Here is an 18,106-nt window from a genome sequence, read left to right on the forward strand (position 1 = left end):
AGCATGAATGATGTCACATTAACTTTTTCATAATATAGAATCATAAGACACTGGTACAGGGACAACACAGAGATAATATGACAATGATTAAGCTTCAGATAAACACGTAACAATATAGCTTAACAATACAGTTGGGATGGTGGTGCACACCTATAATCCCAGCCACTCAAGAGGTTAAGTGGGATGCAAAGTTCAAGGTCAACCTGGGCAATTTAGTGAAACACTGTCTCAATTTTTTTTTTTCAAAAAAGGGGGAGGGGGAGTGCTGGGAATATAGTTCAGCAATAGAGTGTGTGTGCACGTGTGTATATAAACAAATATGTGTATATAAATATACATTATATATGTATAAAAACATATCAAGTGACATAGGGTTAGGTATGTGGCTAGTGGGAGGGCATTTGCCTAATATACATGAGCCCCTGTGTTAATTCCCAGTAACCCCCACCACACAGAAAATATATATTTATATACATTTCTATAAATATTTATATTAATATATTTATATATACTTATATACATTTTATATATTTATATCAATGTAAATTAACTGTTTCTCATGCAAAACAAATATTCATTCTTATAATTTTAAGAGAAAATTACATTTTAAAAGGATAGAAAAGTACTAATGAATCTTTTAAAGAAAGAACTTCCTTTCACAAATGACAATGAAATCACTGAGAAAAAAACAAGTAGAAGGACTAGTTTAGAAAAATTGGGGCCCAAAACTCAGAATTGGAGATAAACAATGCAATTTTGCCAATAAGAGCTCATCTCCTGGGGGTTGTTTTAGTGATTAATTCAAATATTTAAAATTGTATGCCAGAAATGTACAGGATAAGGAAAATTGCAGGAAAGCTCTTTTAATCTGGAGGACACCTTAGAGTTAATTTCACAGAAGGAAAAAAACAAAAACAAAAAAGAGAGGCTAAATGGAAAACTAAGTGATCTATAGAAATTGCCAAACAGTTTTATACATTTTAGAGCCCCATATCATGGACAACAGTATCTTTAAAATTTTTCATTTACTCGTGGCTCTGACACTGGATCATACAATTAAGATATGTCTTCTTAATCATATATATATATCTCATGCAATATACATAGTACACACGCTCATGTGCGCACGTGCACATAGACACACCAAAAAAAAAAAAACATAGCCAGGAAGTAAATTTAAATAATTTGTGAACTAAATTCTGGTTAGGATATCTTGATGCTTTCCTTTCCCGGCATGTTTTGGCTTTTCTAGAAATTTTCAACCAAACAACTTGACTGGCCACATTCCCAGATATAACCTAATCAATGCTGACTTGTTCAACCTGTTTTATGATGGTGAAACTCTAAATAGAAGTATCACCTAAAATACTCTAAGTCACACACTTATACTCCCCAGTATACACCTAGTTACTCAGTAGGCTGAGGCAGAAGAATTCCAATTCAAGGCCAGCCTCAGCAACTTTGCAAGACCCTGTCTCAAATTTTTTTAAAAAAGGGGGCTGAGTACATAGATCAGTGGTAGAACACCTCTGGGTTCAATCCCCACTACCACAAAAAACAAATAAACGAGTAGATATTTTTAAAAATACACTAAATAATCAAACGTTAGCTATTTAAAGACTTGACGAGCACAGAGATGAGAAAACCCAATCAACCTGACCTGGGTATGCACAGTCACCAGGGGAGCTAAAAATGATATTGCTGCCTAGCTACACCCTTTGAATATTTTTATCCTCTTAATCGCTCTGTTGCCATTTCACATACACTCAGATTCTGAGGCAGCAACACTAAGGGTCAGACCAAGTATATAGACGAATGATTCCCATTCAACACATCTTAAAATCCAATGTATCTTGAGGCTTAAGATAAGCAACACAGTTCTTTTATATATATAGATATAGATATACAGACAAATCTATATCTATCTCTATATACATATATTTTTTAGTTGTCAATGGACCTTTATTTTATTTATATGCGGTACTGAGAATCGAACCCAGTGCCTCACACATGCCAGGCAAGCGATTTACCACTGAGCTACGACTCCAGCTCCACAATACAGTTCTTAATATCAACAGGCTTCAACTTATGAATTTCTTACTCCATGAATACCCTGTAAGAAATACTAAGTTGTGGAAACAAATGTATTTAGCAATTTGAATTCTTTGAACAAGAAAATTTTCAAACCAAGTGAGAACTAGACAAAAGGATACAGATGTAGAGGTTTAGGTTTGGAGAAAAGTAACAATCAGAATCAAAACTTATGCCCTGAACATTGCTCAGATGTTTGAAAAGTCTCAGATCTGGTCACAATAGCCTCTTGTTCATCCAAAACAAGACACACACAAAAAAAGATGGTTTCAACTAGCTTGAGGTAGTCAAGCAATTCCTTTACTGGATGCTGGAGCTAGAAGTAATCAGGAAATATGGCAGATTCCCCATTATTAAGAAAACCTAGCCAGGCATGGTGGTGGATGCCTATAATTTAGGCAGCTTGGGAGGCTGAGGCAGGAGGATCACAAGTTTCAAACCTAACTTCAGCAACTTAGCAAGGCTATCCCAAAATAAAAAATAAAAAATGCTGGGGATGTGGCTCAGTGGTTAAGTGTCCCTGGGTTCAATACCTGGTATTAAAAAAGAAAGGAAGAGGGTTGGGGATATAGCTCAGTTGGTAGTGTGCTTGCCTCGTAAGCACAAAGCCCTGGGTTCAATCCCCAGTACCACAAAAAAAAAAAAAAAAAAAAAAAAAAAAGGAAAATCTAAAATCTAATTCGGTTCTGTCCAACAAAGCAAAGAGAAGCTTTCTTTTTACAGAGGGATGAACTACAGTTCAGCAACTGTCATTCTGAAAACCCTCGTGCAGGTAATTCTAACCTTTGCCAATTTCTTCACTTTCAAGATTTAAAAAAGCAGCAAGAAGAACAGCCCTTTAAAAGAATGCTGTTAATATTCTGGTTTGACAGGATATGAATCGATCCTAGAGGAAAGTCAATAAACAGATTAGGTAAGAGTGTTATTTCTTCTTCCAAACAATTAAGAGACAGTAATAGCTAACATTCATAGAGCACTTACTCTGTGCTAAGTATTATTCTAAACTCATACATAATCATTCAATTAATCTACACAATCCTACAAGGGATATTATTCCCATTTTATGTGGAGAAACTGAGACACAGGGGTGTGTTAAGTAACTTTCTCAAGGCCAAACAGCAGGTAAGTGAGAGACTGTCAACCCAAGGACTGCAGCTTTTAAAGTTCTTCTGTCTCATGATTATGCAAGATGTTGCTTTCTTGGTTTGTTTTTTGTTTGTTTGTTTTCTTTTTCATACTTAGATTTGAACCCTGGGCCTCATGCATGTTAGGTAAGTGCTCTACCACTGCATTATACCTCCAGTCCTTCGAGCTGTTTCTTGGGGGGCGGGGGAGGGGGTGTTGGTTTTTAATTAAAACCGCAAAGGAATCATACAGAACTCCTTCCTACCTGCCCCGAGAATCTCTCTCCTACTTCCCTTATTGGCTTATAACAAACAGATTAGAAGAAGTCTTGAGATACGTTAAGTGGAAATTAACACATATCTTATCTATGTAAGTATATTACGGAGGCGGCTTCTCTTTCCAAAAAATAAAGGTATCTGCTTATTAGTGAATTACCTAACTCACAAATTCTGTTCCACAAATTCTAAAGGCCTTTGGGGAAAAGTAGCCCATTAGCAATTGTCTTTCAATTGTTTTTCTTGTTGCCCTCTTAAGAGTTGGTATGGTTTTTAGAAAAAAATGCTGGCCTGAAATACTGTATTTTCAAGAAACAAAGATTCTCAAACATGCCTGGTATCCTAATTCAAATTCACCTATCTTTCAAATAAAAGGCCTCCGGAAAGCAAAACAAACTTTTTTTATGATGCTAAGTAACAAGGATCCCTGCAGAAGGAACTATGAAAAACAAAGTGCACCTAGTTTCCCAGTATGAAGCCTCAGCTGCTTACAGCACTACCACCCTCTACCTAATTAGGCTGAGGCTCTGGCTTCCTCCACAAGCCCAGAACAGGTACAGCAGGTATAATGTCTGTAAAACACACTTGTGGATGAATGGACGAACAAGTGCATCTGGGACTCAAATCGCCAGGCAAAAGAAGTAAACTTCTTCCGCAGAAACTGACACATCAACTGTCAGCTTCAGTAGGCCAGTATCTCCCTTCATCTGAAGTGTGTCAGGGTCCCCAAGATCATCTCTCTGTGAAGATTTTTCTAGAACTCACAGAATTCAGCATATATTTGTACTCATAGCTGTAGTAAGAATATACAGCAAGTCATAAGGGGGAAAGAACAAGTGAAATGTGGAGGAATCACTCCTTTCCATAAGAGGTCACACAGAGCTTACTCCCCTAGCAACAAAAATAGAGCAAGATGTTTGCCATGTTTACATCCAGGGAAACCCACTGGATGGTGGGGAATCAGCACCTGAAGTTTTGCAGGGGCCTGGTCACAGGACCCTCTGCCTAGCCAGTACCAAAATTCCAGATCCACAGAAGGAAAGCTGGTGTTCATCATAACATACTATTTGCATAGATTCTGGGAGCACTGTGAGGGTCAAGTTCCCAGAGGCCAGCCAAGGGCCAACTTTTCTAAGGATGACCACCTCAACCTACTATGTTAACTCCTCTAAACAGCAAGTTATTAAACTTCTCTAGATCTGACTCATTTGCAGAAGGGGGAAAATAACTGAAATTACTTCATAGCTACCACAACTATTATAGTATAAATAGTCCCCACGTATTGTTATCCAGTATGATAAAAAGACTTAAGGACCTAAAGATCAGTGAGTTGATGGGAGTGATGAGGAAGACTGTGGAAAGTCACAGACATGGTAAGATATTAACACAGAATTGGAGTAATTTTTAAATACCCTTCAAATTATGGTATGTCTAGGTTGATCTGACATAGATAGTTTATTCCGAAAATTTCTGGATTCCATATATCAGCAACTGAACATGATATATACATACAACATAATGAGAAATACTGGAGGTACTGTTCACCATTAAAAAGCAGGTTAAAAAAGTAACCAACAATGATACTCTAGAAAGGTAATTTATCTTGAAAATTTTTATTTACATAAAGCTTTTTTAATTTTCTTTTTTTACTTTTTTTTTTTGCAGCTGGGGATCAAACACAGGAGTCTGAGCAAGCAAGGCAAACATCACTAAGTTACATCCTCCCAGCCCTCACATAAAACCTTGAAGGACAATATACAAGTCAAATGTGAAGTAAGACTAGGTATTTTATATTACTTTATGTTATATCACACAAAAATAACTTCATTGGATTTTTTTGTTTGGGGTTTTGTTGTTATTGTTTGCAGTGCTGGGGATCTAAGCCAGGGTCCCACGCATACCAGACAAGTACTCTACCAGTGAGCTACATCGCTGGTTCTTTTTTATTTTGAGACAGGGTCTTGTTAAACTGAGGCTGATCCCCAACTGTGATCCTCCTGCCTCAGTCTCCTCAGTTACTGGAATTACAGACATGTGCCACCACACCTGGCTGGCTTCACTGTTTTTAATAGTGAACTAGTAAAAGGAAACAGTATTTATTACCAAAATATTTGGAAAATCAGTCACCATACAACTACAAGATATTATCTGTTCATTTTGACCCATAAACAGTTGGAATTATAATTTTATGACAGTCATATAAACTGGTTATGATGCTATCTATGTAGAACTGCTACGCAGGGGGAGGGGCATGGGGGGGTGGAGTGGGGGGACAGACATAGACCATGTCCACCACCCATCCTCCTCCACAAACGCTCAGAGTCAAATCAGTAGCAAAATGGGTTTTACTCAAGGTAGCTTTGAAGGAAGGAAGGTTTTTTTTTTTTTTTTTTTTTTTTTTTTTGCGGTGCTGGGGATGGAACCCAGGATCTTGTGCATGCAGGGCAAGCACTCTACCGACTGAGCTATCTCCCCAGCCCGAGAAGAAATTTTTATTTCAAATTTCTATCTTTAGAAAACTGATGGGCCAGGAAAGGTATTATAAGAGGCCACCAAGTAGGACAAAAAGCAGGAAATACACACATGTAGATTTAGCTGGGCAAGAATGTGTCCATCAGACCTCCTTTACTCTCAGTATGAGGAAGTGCAGAAAAGGAGTTATCAGGAAGTTTAGAAGTTAAAACAATTTGGAGCTTTAATTCTCAGTATGAGGAAGCGGCCCTTGATTTTAGAAGGCGGTTTAACTATTTCAGTTAAAGTTGTTTAAAGAATCCTTGTCATTGCTATAACTGTACTACAAATTTAAAGTTCTACAGATATTGATATTTTATTTTTTCGATAGTTAAATTTCAAGAAACAAAGTGATTTTTCCTGATATTCTTTAAAGGCTTAAAAATCATTTACAAAAAATCCTAAATATAATATTAGCTCTCACTCAAAACAAAATTACATACTGAGCTGTAAATTAACTCTGGTCAAGAATGAAAGCCACTGCAATATTTTTCCTGTGGATATCTACTGCATTTAGAGGAAATAATAAATGGTAAACTCTTCAACAAGTCTACATAAAGATCCTTCCAGGGTCAGCCCCGCCCACTCTCACTCAGACACCTTCCTCCCCTCCCTGGCTTTATGAACTCCAGCCCACTGGTCCTGCTCAGACGAAGCACCAAGCCCACTGTTTACTTTTTGTCTTTGCAATTCCTCCAACTGTTAACGGAAGGAATCCTCTTCACCCTCAGGTAGAACTCAAGTCAACTACCACTTCAGAAAGATATTTCCTTCATTTCTCCCCTCCCTCAAAGTATATTTCAATTCCATCATTCTCTATTTGATGTCATATTACCCTTTTTTATTTCTTCATTGTATTTATCACTGACATTGTTTAGATGTTTAACATCTGTCTCCCCTTCTAGAATGTAAGTTCCATGAGAACAAGGACAGCATTTTCCTTGTTTCCTGCAATTTTTCAAGGACATAAAACCTATGAACACTATTCTACTATTTTAGTTTTTGATTTTTTGTAGCACTGGGGATTGAACCCAGGGCGCTACACCACTGAGCTACATCCCCCAGGCATCCCTCCCCTTTTGTATTTTAATTTCAAAACAGGGCCTGGTTAAGTTGCCCAGTGTGACCTCAAACTTGTGGTCCTTCTGCCTCAGCTTCCTGAATCACTGGGTTCACAGATGTACATCACCACCTCCAAATACTACACTATTAAATTTGCAGACTGACATGAAGATTTTGGTATTTTCTAATTATTCCAACATGTTATATTGCTTACTTAAGCTTCTTTTGGCTTTTGCTGGGCTTTTCCCCCTATTCATTAGCACCCACCATAAGAGAACTGGTTAACAGCAGGAAATATGGATCAACCAGTAGACATGCTACCATATTTCACCACATAATCATTATACCAGTTTTTTGTTTTTGTTTTCAGCCCAAAAACAAGTTAATAACCTTTTGTTGTGTAATGGTTGCATGGCATAATTCTGTTCATCACTCCACTTAAAGCTGAGCAGTGGGCTGGGGAGATAGCTCAGTCGGTAGTGTGCTTGCCTTGCATGCACAAGGCCCTGGGTTCAATCACCAGCACGATAAAAAAAAAAAAAAAAAAAAAAAAAAAAAAAAAAGGTGAGCAGAGACAGGCGCGGTGGCACATGCCTATAATCCCAGCAGCTGGGGAGGCTGAGGTAGAAGGATCACAAGTTGAAAGCCAGCCTCAACAAAAGTGAGGTGCTAAGCAACTCAGGGAGACTGTCTCTAAATAAAATACAAAATTGGGCTAGGGATGTGGCTCAGTGGTCGAGTGCCCCCAGTTCAATCCCCAGTACAAAAAAAAAAAGAAGAAAAAAAAGGGTAGGTAGAGCAGCACTGTATCTGCCATTGGCACAGATGAGCATTTGTCTTCTCTCGCACTGGGAGCTGGGAGCCTAGAATTCTCAGTGCATGTGCACAAGGTCAGTATGTTTCCAAAAATCCACCTGCATGGTTTCTTTAGAGCGGGACAGTACTAACGGGAAGCACAACTGAAATGAGTGGCACTGAGGACAACACAACAGACAATGAAATCAACACGGTAGTGCAGAACTTTCAGACACAGAAGATTAAAAGTCCATACTCTACAACACTATTATAAATTTTCTCTAGTGTAATATTTCAACTATAATGCACAAATCAATAACAGCTTTGTAAACTTTTTTCCAGATGTGAAAAATGCTTCCTAAACTGTCACAAAGAAATGATGTGCTTTGATTTGCACTATTCAATTTTAACATATAAGTATTCTTTGCATCCTAAACTTGCACCAAAGACAGTTTAGCGATAAATTATTTTTAACTAATACTGGCACAATTTTTTAAAGCTGCACACAATGGTTGTAACTCACTTTTTTAAAAAAATATGACAATATATGTGACAATTATGCAGTGAAATATACTATCCAGTCAGTTCAGAGACTGACTTGAGATTTCAGAATGAATCTTACAAAATGTACAATGATCCTACATGTCAATAAACATTAGTAATTATAAGCAAACTTAATTGTTTAAATAAAACTCAAATAAGATTTAGCATTGATGAGCAATACATCTTTGTGTTATGAAATATAGGTAAGGACTGGATAATGCAGAAATAAACACCATTTTAGGATTTAATGAACAGTTCAGATAACACCCTCTATCTGAAATTTAATTTTAGGCTGGAGATACAGCTCAGTGATAGAACACATGCCTACAATGCACAAGGCCCTGAATGGGTTCAATCCTGGGTATCACAACAAATTTATCTCCAAATAAGGAAACCATGTTTAAACAAGTAAAGGCAAATATGACAGTTGTGAATCATACAGCAGACCATCTTATTAAAGGTACAAAAATTATAAGAAAGAACCTGATGGAAATTACAAAGTTGAAAAATATAAAACTAAAATTAAAAATTCACCAGCAGGTTCAACAGCAGATTTGCGATGGCTGAAGTCAATGAACTTGATATATCAACAGAAATGACAAATTCTGAAGACTAGAAAAGCAAACCTAAAAAATAAAAAGAGAAAGAAAGCCTCAGAGGCTTGAGTACTTCCAAGAATTCCAACAGGAGGATCACTGGAACCCAGGAGTTTGAGACCTATCTGGGCAACACAGCGAGACCCATCTCCAAAAGACAAAAAACATAACAAAACAAAATTACTGCACTGTTGGTTTATAACACATGAAAATATAATATGTGATAATACTAACAAATAAAGAGAAGAAATGAAGCTATTCTGGAGCAAAGTTTCTATATGTTGTAATTTAATTATAGTAAATAGTAATAAATTAAGACACATCGTAATCCCTAGTAATTCAAACAATATAGTTTAAAAAACAAAAGAATTCAAATTATACAGTAGAAAATATCTATTAGCTATAAAATAAGTAACAGAGAACAAATAAATATTCTTTTTAAAAAATGAAATATGGGGCTGGGGCAGTGGCTCAGTTGTAGAGCGCATGCCTAGCATGTGTGAGGCACCAGATTTGATTCTCAGCACCACATACAAATAAATGAATAAAATAAATGTCTATCAACATATAAATTTTAAAAATTAAATAAAGGTATTGTGTCTGTCTACAACTAAAAATATTTTTAAAAAGAATGTATGGGAAAAAATGAAATATGGAAAAACAGCAAAACTGCAGAAATAAATCTAATGATGATTTACAGTGATTGTGAAGGAATTCAACTCTAATCAAAGGGCAAGAATTAAAAAAAAAAAAAAAAAAAACCAAAGTATTTAGCTACATGCTACCTCTACACATACCTCAGATTGATAAAATAAATAGGTTGAAAGTGAACAGACAGAAAAAGATATCCCATGGAAACACTAAGTATAAAAGAGTTGAAAAAGTTAACTATCAAAATGTTACTGAACAGCGGGGCACAGTGGCACATGCCTGTAACCTGTAATCCCAGCAGTCCAGGAGGCTGAGGCAGGCGAATCAAGAGTTCAAAGCTAGCCTCAGCAATGGGGAGGCGCTAAGCAACTCAGGGAGACCCTGTCTCTAAATAAAATACAAAATAGGGCTGCGGATGTAGGTCAGTGGTTCAGTGGCCCAGAGTTCAATTCCCAGTCCCCAAATATATATTACTAGAGAGCAAGAGATTTTACAGTGATAAAAGTCAATTCATCAAAAAGATAAAAACAGGGCTGGGGATGCACAGTGCACAAGGCACTGGGTTCAATCCCCAGCACCACAAAAAAAAAAAAAAAAAAAAAAGATAAAAACAACTATATATGAATACAAAAACCAGAGCCCAAAAAACATGAAATAAAAATTGACACAAATATTTTTGCAAAAAAATAAATATTTGGACAATAATTGACAGAATCGCTACATAGAAAATTAGCACAGAAAAATGAGCTTTTAAACACTATCACAACTATGCCATTTTGACCTGGCATCTAGAGACTATTCCACCAGTAACAGCAAAATTCATATTCCCCAACATAAACAATATTGCTCAGAACACATTACACACCAAAAACAATTCAAAAACCTGAAAATGAGAAAAATCATATAGTTTGTTCTCCCACAATGAGGAAGTTTTTTTCAAAATTTTTACTGGTGGGGCTGGGGTTGTGGCTGGCATGTGTGAGGTACTGGGTTTGATTCTCTGCACCATATATAAATAAATAAATTTTTTAAAAAAATTTTACTTGTGCATTGTAGTTGTACATAATGATGGGATTTATTGTTACATATTCGTACACCCACACAATATAAAAATATAATTTGCTCAGCTGGTAGAGTGCTTGCCTCGCAAACACAAGGCCCTGAGTTCGATCCCCAGTACCGCAAAAAAAAAAAAAAAAAAAAAAAAAAAAATATATATATATATATATATATATATATATATATATATATATAATTTGGCCAGTATCACTCCCCAGCAATTCCCCCCTCCCTCCCTATCTCACACCCCTTGGTCCCTTTCCTCTACTGATCTCCCTTTGATTACCATGACATCTGTTCCCACTTTTCTTTTCCATTTTGCTAACATCCACACATGAGAGAAAACATAGGATCCTTAACTTTCTGAGTTTGACTTAATTTGCTTATTAACATGATGGTCCTGCAAAAAATGCCACAATTTCATTTTTCTTTATGGCTGAGTAAAACTCCATTGTGTATATATACCATATTTTCTTTATCCATTCACCCACTGATGGACACCTAGGTTAGCTCCATAGTTTGGCTATAAAATAAGGAAATTAAATTGAATTAGAAATTAACAAGAGAATGAAATGTGGGAAATCCTCAAATGTTTGGAAATTGAACTGCACATTTTTAAATAAATCACAGCCAAAGAAGAAATCGCCAAAGAAACTAGAAAATATTTTGAACTGGATAAAACTGTTAAAAAGCATATCAGAATTACTGAATTTAACTAACTAGTGCCTGCAGGGAAATTTACAGCTTTAAGTTCCTAAATTGGAAAGGAAGAAAAATTTCAAATCAATAACCTAAACTTCTATTATAATAAACTAGAAAAATAAAGACAAAGTAAACACAAAGTAAGTAGAAAGAAGGAAACTATAAAGACTTAAATGGAAACGGGTGAAACTGAAAACAGAAAAACCATACCAAAAAAAAATTAAGACTTGAACCAAACCTGTTTCTTTAAAAAGAGCAATAAAATTGACAAAGCCAGAAAGACTCAGTGAAAAAGGATACATGCTAGAACTCAGGGCATGAAAAAGAGACATCACTCCCAACCCTAGCAAAATTAAAAGTACATACAGGAATATCATGAACTGTACGTCAAAACAAACAGCCTAGATGAATGGACAAATCCCTAGATAATCAGTAAAACTAACTCAAAAATTAGGACAGGGGCTGAATAGTTCTGCAACTAAATAAATCAATCAGTAATTTTTAATTTCCTAAGTAGAAAAACCCAGGCCCTGATGCTTTCACTGGTAAGCTCTATCAAATATATTCAATAAGGCAATAACACCAATCCTTCACAAAGAAGAGAAGCAGAAATGCTCAATTCATTCCCTGAGCCAGCATTGCTCTTGTGCCAAATCCAAAGATTATCACAAGAAAACAAATATACAAGGCTGGTAACTCAGTGGTAGAGTACTTGCCCAGCATGCACTGGGCTCTGGGTCCTGGGTTCCATTCCAGCACTGCAAAAAATCATTTTTTATTTTTTATTTTTTTAAGAGAAATATACAGACCAACATCCCTTAAAAATGTAGATGCAAAAATGTTCAATCAAAATCAGCAAATTAATTCTGCAAAATATAATAATTATATACAATGACCAAGTTCCATTTTCCCAAGGAATACAAGGTTAATTTAACACCTGAAAATCAAATAGCAATATACAATATTAACCAAATAAAGGACAAAACCACATGATCATCTCAAACACTAGGGTGACCAACCTTACTGATTTGTCCAGAACTGAGGGGCTTCCCAAGATCTGAGACTTTCAGACCTAAATCCAGGAAAGTCCTGGGAAAACTCACAGCTGGTCATGCTAATAATACAAAAAGCACTTGAAAAAATTCATGACAAAAACACTGAACAAATTAGAAATAAAAAGGAACTTCCTTTACCAATTATGGTAGCATCTGTAAAAATAATATCCAGCATTACAATCTTAATGATAAAAGACAATTCTTTCTTCATAAGAATGTGCAGATGCCTGCTCTTACCACTTTTAATCAACCTTGTACTGATGGTCAAGTCATGAAAGGGAGGAAGGAAAGGAGAGGGCAGAGGGAGGGAGAAAGGGAGGGAAAGAGGAATGCATTCTGATTAGAAAGGAAGAAGTAAAACTATTTTACTCACAGAGACATGATACCATATGTAGAAAATACTAAGGAATTCACACACACACACACACACACACACACGAAATGATTTCAGTGAAGTTGAAGGATACAAGATCCTCTGGCAAAAATCAACTATTTCTATTATACAAGCAACAAAAATCTGACACAAATTTTTAAAAGACAATTCCATTCACAAATGCATCAAAAAGAATAAAATACTCAGGCATGAACTGATCAAAAGTAGCATTAATGTAGTATATACACACAACGAAATATTACTGAGCCTTTAAAAAGAAGGAAATTGCACAATATGCAACGTGGGCAAACTTCCCAAACATTTTACTAAGTGAGACATAGGACAATACATTCAATTATGAGGTATCTAAAAGTGAAACTCAAAGACAGCAGAATGGTGACTTCCAGGGGCTGGGGTGGGAGGAGTAAAGACCAATGGACATAAGTTTCAGTTATGCCAGATGAATAAATTCTAGTGATCTGTGATTCAATATTTTGCCTATAGTTAACAATACTGTATTATACACTTAAAAAGTTAAGGGTACCATCATGGTGGCACATGCCTGTAATCCCAGTGGCTCAGAGGCCAAGGGCAGAAAATAGCAAGTTCAAGGTCAATCTCAGCAACTAACTAAGCAAGGCCCTAAACAAATTAGTGAGACCCTGTCTCAAAATAAAAAACAAGAAGGGCTGGGGATGTGGCTTAGTGGCTAAACACCCCTGGGTTCAATCTCTGGTACCAAAAAAAAATGTGAGGGTAGATCTGACCTTTAGTGTTTTTACTACAATAAAATACTTTTTAAAAAAAGAAATGGGGGGCTGGGGAGATAGTTCAGTCGGTAGAGGCTTGCCTTGCAAGCACAAGGCCCTGGGTTCGATCCCCAGCACCCAAAAAAAAAAGAAAAGAAATGAAGGATTTGTTCACTGAAAAATACAAACCACTATTGTAGATAAATGTTGAAGATGATCAGTAAATTGTAAGAAATTTTCAAGTTCATATATTAGAAGACTCAGTATGGTAAGACCACAGTTATCTTCAAATTGATTTATAGATTCAATGCAATCTCTAATGAAAATTCCAGCAGATTTTTTTGCAGAAACTGAGAGTCCAATCTTAAAAATTTTACATAGGACCCAAAACAGTCAAAACACTTTTAAAAACAAAAACAAAATTGGAAGGCTTATACCACCTGGTTTCATAACTTACCAAAAAGCACAATGAATTCATAAAGATTAATAAAGAAATTAACAGACATATAAATAATGGAAAAAAATTAAGAGTACAGAGATAAATTTGTACATTTATAATCAATGGGGAAATGATCACCTTTTCAACAAATAGTACTAGAATAATCCATAGGCAAAAGAAGAATTTAGACCCTTGTTTCACATCATACAGAAAAATTAACTCAAAATAGATCATTAAACCTAAATGTAAGAACTAAAACTATAAAACTTATAAAAGAAAACAAAGGAGAAAATCCTCAGGATTTGGATTAGGCAAAGATTTTATATAAGACAACAAAACCATGATCTATAAAATTAAAAATTAAAAAACTGGATTTCATCCAAATTAAAACTTGCTTCAAAAACCCCTAATACTCAATTAAAAAACAAAGGAGGGGCTGGGGATATAGCTCAGTTGGTAACCATGAGGCCCTGGGTTCAATCCCCAGTACCACAAAAAAAAAAAAAAAAGAGCTGGGATTGCAGCTCAGTGGTGGAGCACTTGCCTAGCATGTGTGAGGCACTGGGTTCGATTCTCAGCACCACATATAAATTCAAAAATAAAATAAAGGTCCATCACACCTAAAAAAAATTCTTTTAAAGGAGTAAAGAGCAGTCACAGACTAGTAAGAAATATTTGCAAATCATATCTAAAAAAGAATTTATACCCAAAATATATTACAAACTCTTACGACTCAGTAAGAAGTCATTCAATCCAACTTAAAAATGGACAAAAGATTTGAACAGTTGTCACCAAAAAAGATATATGAATGGGTAATAATCATATGAAAAGATGCTCAACACTGTGAGTCATAAGGAAAATTGAAATTAAAACTACAATGAGTTAAACACTTCATATTCACTCAAAGAGCTATAATAAAAAAGACAGTATTGTCAAGGATATGAAGAAAACTGGAATTCTCATACATTACTGTTAAGAATGTAAAATGGTACAATCACTTTAAGAAACAGTTTGGCAGTTTCTTCAAAATTTCAACATTGGGGCTGGAGCTATAGCTCACTTGGTAGAGTGCTTGTCTTACATGCACAAGGTCCTGGGTTCAATCCCCAGCACCATAAAAAAAAAAATAATAAAAAAAAAAAAAATGCTGGGCACAGTGCACTTGCCTGTAATCCCAGTGGCTGAAGAGTCTGAGGATGATGCAGGAGGATCCCAAATTCAAAGCCAGCAACAAAGCAAGGGCCTAAGCAACTTAGTGAGACCCTGTCTCAAAATAAAAAAATTAAAAGGGGGGAGGGATGTGGCTCAGTGGTTAAGTGCATCTGGGTTTAATCCCTGGTACCAAAAAAAAGTTAAACATGTCAAAGTAATTCTATTCCCAGGTATATACCCAAGAGAAACAAAAGCGTGTATTCACATAAAGACTTAAATGTTCACAGAGCATTATTTAAAATATGCCAAAAAATGAAAACAATCCAAGTATTTATCAAGTGATCAAGCTATATCAAAAAGAGGTACATCCATACAAAAAATTACTATTCAGCAATAAAAAGGAATAAAAACCTAATACTAATACATGCTACAGTATGGCTGAATCTTAAAACAACATGCTAAGTGGAAAAAGGTGCAAAAGACTACATATTGTATAATTCCATCATATGAAATACCCAGAAAAAGCAAATCTATGAGACAAGACAAATGGTGCTTGCCTAGGGCTGAGGGATGAGGGGAATGAGAAGTAACTGCAAACAGGCCAGAGAGAACTTTGAGAAAGAAGTAAACTATTCTAAAATAGGCTTGTTTCAGAATTTTATGTATTTACTAAAAATTATTGAATCACACACTGAAAATGAATAAGTGTATACTCCCAGACATGCACAGCACGCCTATAATCCCAGCAGTTAGGGAGGCTGAGGCAGGAGAATCCATAGTTCAAAGTCAAACTGCAATAGCGAGACCCTGTCTCTAAATAAAATACAAAATATGGCTAGGGATGTGGCTCAGTGGTACCCCTGAGTTCAATCCCCAGTACCAAAAAATTAAAAAAACAACAATAATAATAATAAAGTGTATACTCTCAAGAGAAATGAAAACGTGCCCACATTAAAAAAAAAAAAAAAAACTGTACACATACAGCCACAGCATTATTCATAAAGAAAATGTTAAAAGAAACTCAAATGTTCATCAGCTGATGAGTGGATATTTATACAATGGAATATTATTCAGCAATAAAAAGAAGTACTGACACGTGCTACAATATGCATAGATTTTTAAAACACTGTGAAAGAAGTCAGTCACAAATGACAACGTATTGTAAATTTCACTTACACGAAATTTCCAGGACAGGCAAATCTACAGATAGAAAGGTGATGGGTGGATGCCTAGAACTAAGAGTGTTGGGGGGGAAATGGCGACTGCTACTGATACCGTGATAAGCATGTTCTAAAACTGCTGAAGGTAATGATTGCACAACTCTGTGAATACACTAAAAACCACTTAACTGTACACTTTAAATCAAACTGAAAGGCATGTGAATCATATCTCAACAAAGCTGTTATCTCTCCCCCAAAAAAAAGGTACAGAACTTGGGAGCAGGTAAACCATCGACACTGGCAGGGCCTACCACACCCCACCACAACTCGGGATACTTAGGATAGAAAACTCCCAGTTTGAAACTCTTTCTAACCATACTCAGACTATTTTCTACATGCGTACACCTTACCTGAGGTACAGTGAATAACACAAATAATTGGCTGTTTAAAAATACGATAATATTAAATATTCAAATTTCAAACCCAATTTCAATTTTTTACTGTGTGTTTAACTACTAGATGTCTCAGTTACATTCATATGAATGCACTCAGTAAACTGTATTGCCTTATATAAACTTCAATTCCTCCTAAATTCCCCTAAATATAACTATTTTCCAGCCATACAAAGCTACTCCACCTTCTGAAGCAGCGCTCCATAGCCACCCCAGTGGAGCCGACCTTCTGTGCTCCTGGCACTGGAGAAAGTACACAATTCGCCTCTCGACGGAGACTCGGATAAAAAGAAAAGCAAGTCTGATGCCAAACGCACAGTTACTGTTCTCTCGCCGCCGGACTGAAATCTAAGCCACACAGGTGAAGCAAGTGTTCAAAACACAAGAAAGGAGGGCTCCGTTTTACAACGAGGCTCCCCCTCTTCGCGCTCATTTGATGAAGTACTAAGAACTTAAAGGCTATTCTCGGGGGACCTGTCTCCTACAAAGGCAGCCCGGGACGCGGGCACCCGAAGAACACCAGAAACTGCAATCTGGAGCACTCCTGGTGTTATGGAACATTTTCTGTCCTTTACCGACGGAATAAAAACGCCCGAGTGGGGCGAGGGGGGCCGGCTGCCCGGCGCACAGCGCGGCGGGGCCAGCGCGTCCGGAGCCGCGCAGAGCCTCGCCGACCCCTCGCGCGCCCCCACGACGTTCCGGAGCGCGGTCCCCGAGGGCCAGCTCCGCCCGCGAAGGACCCCGAAGGCGGTCACTGGACGTGCGTGTCACTGAGCCCGTTTTTGTTTTGTTTAAAACAGATTCCGCGCAGAGCCGAGCCTCCCTACCCCCCGGGAATAGGGGGAGCTGGCAGCAGGGGGCCGGCGTGGAGAGCGAGAATAAAAGAACGGCCGAGTACAACCTGTCGTGCCAGCCGGCGGCGGAGGCAAGGAAGGTACGCGGCGGCGATAAGGCCCGACGGGGAAGGAAACTGCTGTCCAGCCCTCCCGCCGCCCCGGGCGGCCGGAGCCTCCCAGGTCCCGCCCCGAGCTCGCCGCCCAGCCCCGGCGCCGGCCGCAGCCTCCCGCCGACACAGACCCTCCCAGGACGCGCTTCCTCCGGAGCCGGACCCCCGCCCTGGCCTCCCCGGGAGCCGAGGCGGGTCAGTGCAGTCCGCTCCTCGCCAGAGGTGACTCGCGCCGAGATGTAAACACGGCGCGACCAGCTGCGCGGGCCCATCCCCCCCGCCGGGGTCCGTAACCCCGTCCCTGCCCCGCGCCCCGCGCTCCCCGCGGGCAGGCGCGCAGCGCGCCTTCGCCTTTCTCCAAGTCCCGCTC

The 18,106-nt window shown here is 37.7% G+C and overlaps 2 protein-coding genes across 7 annotated transcripts in view; both read right to left on the minus strand.

Annotated features, from left to right (window-relative positions):
• The window catches only part of Elf2 (E74 like ETS transcription factor 2), a 102,861-nt gene that overhangs the window by 84,331 nt on the left and 424 nt on the right, over positions 1 to 18,106 (minus strand). The gene's annotated exons all lie outside the window — the stretch shown is intronic.
• On the minus strand, positions 12,453 to 18,008 carry LOC124994858 (uncharacterized). The gene is made up of 2 exons (XM_047567133.1): positions 16,976 to 18,008; positions 12,453 to 12,524 (listed from the first exon to the last, which is right to left on the minus strand). The coding sequence occupies exon 1, from the start codon at positions 18,006 to 18,008 to the stop codon at positions 17,250 to 17,252; it is 759 nt and encodes a 252-aa protein (XP_047423089.1). The 3' UTR covers positions 12,453 to 12,524; positions 16,976 to 17,249.

Source organism: Sciurus carolinensis, chromosome 10 (assembly GCF_902686445.1).
Source record: "Sciurus carolinensis chromosome 10, mSciCar1.2, whole genome shotgun sequence".
Taxonomy (NCBI): Eukaryota; Metazoa; Chordata; class Mammalia; order Rodentia; family Sciuridae; genus Sciurus; species Sciurus carolinensis.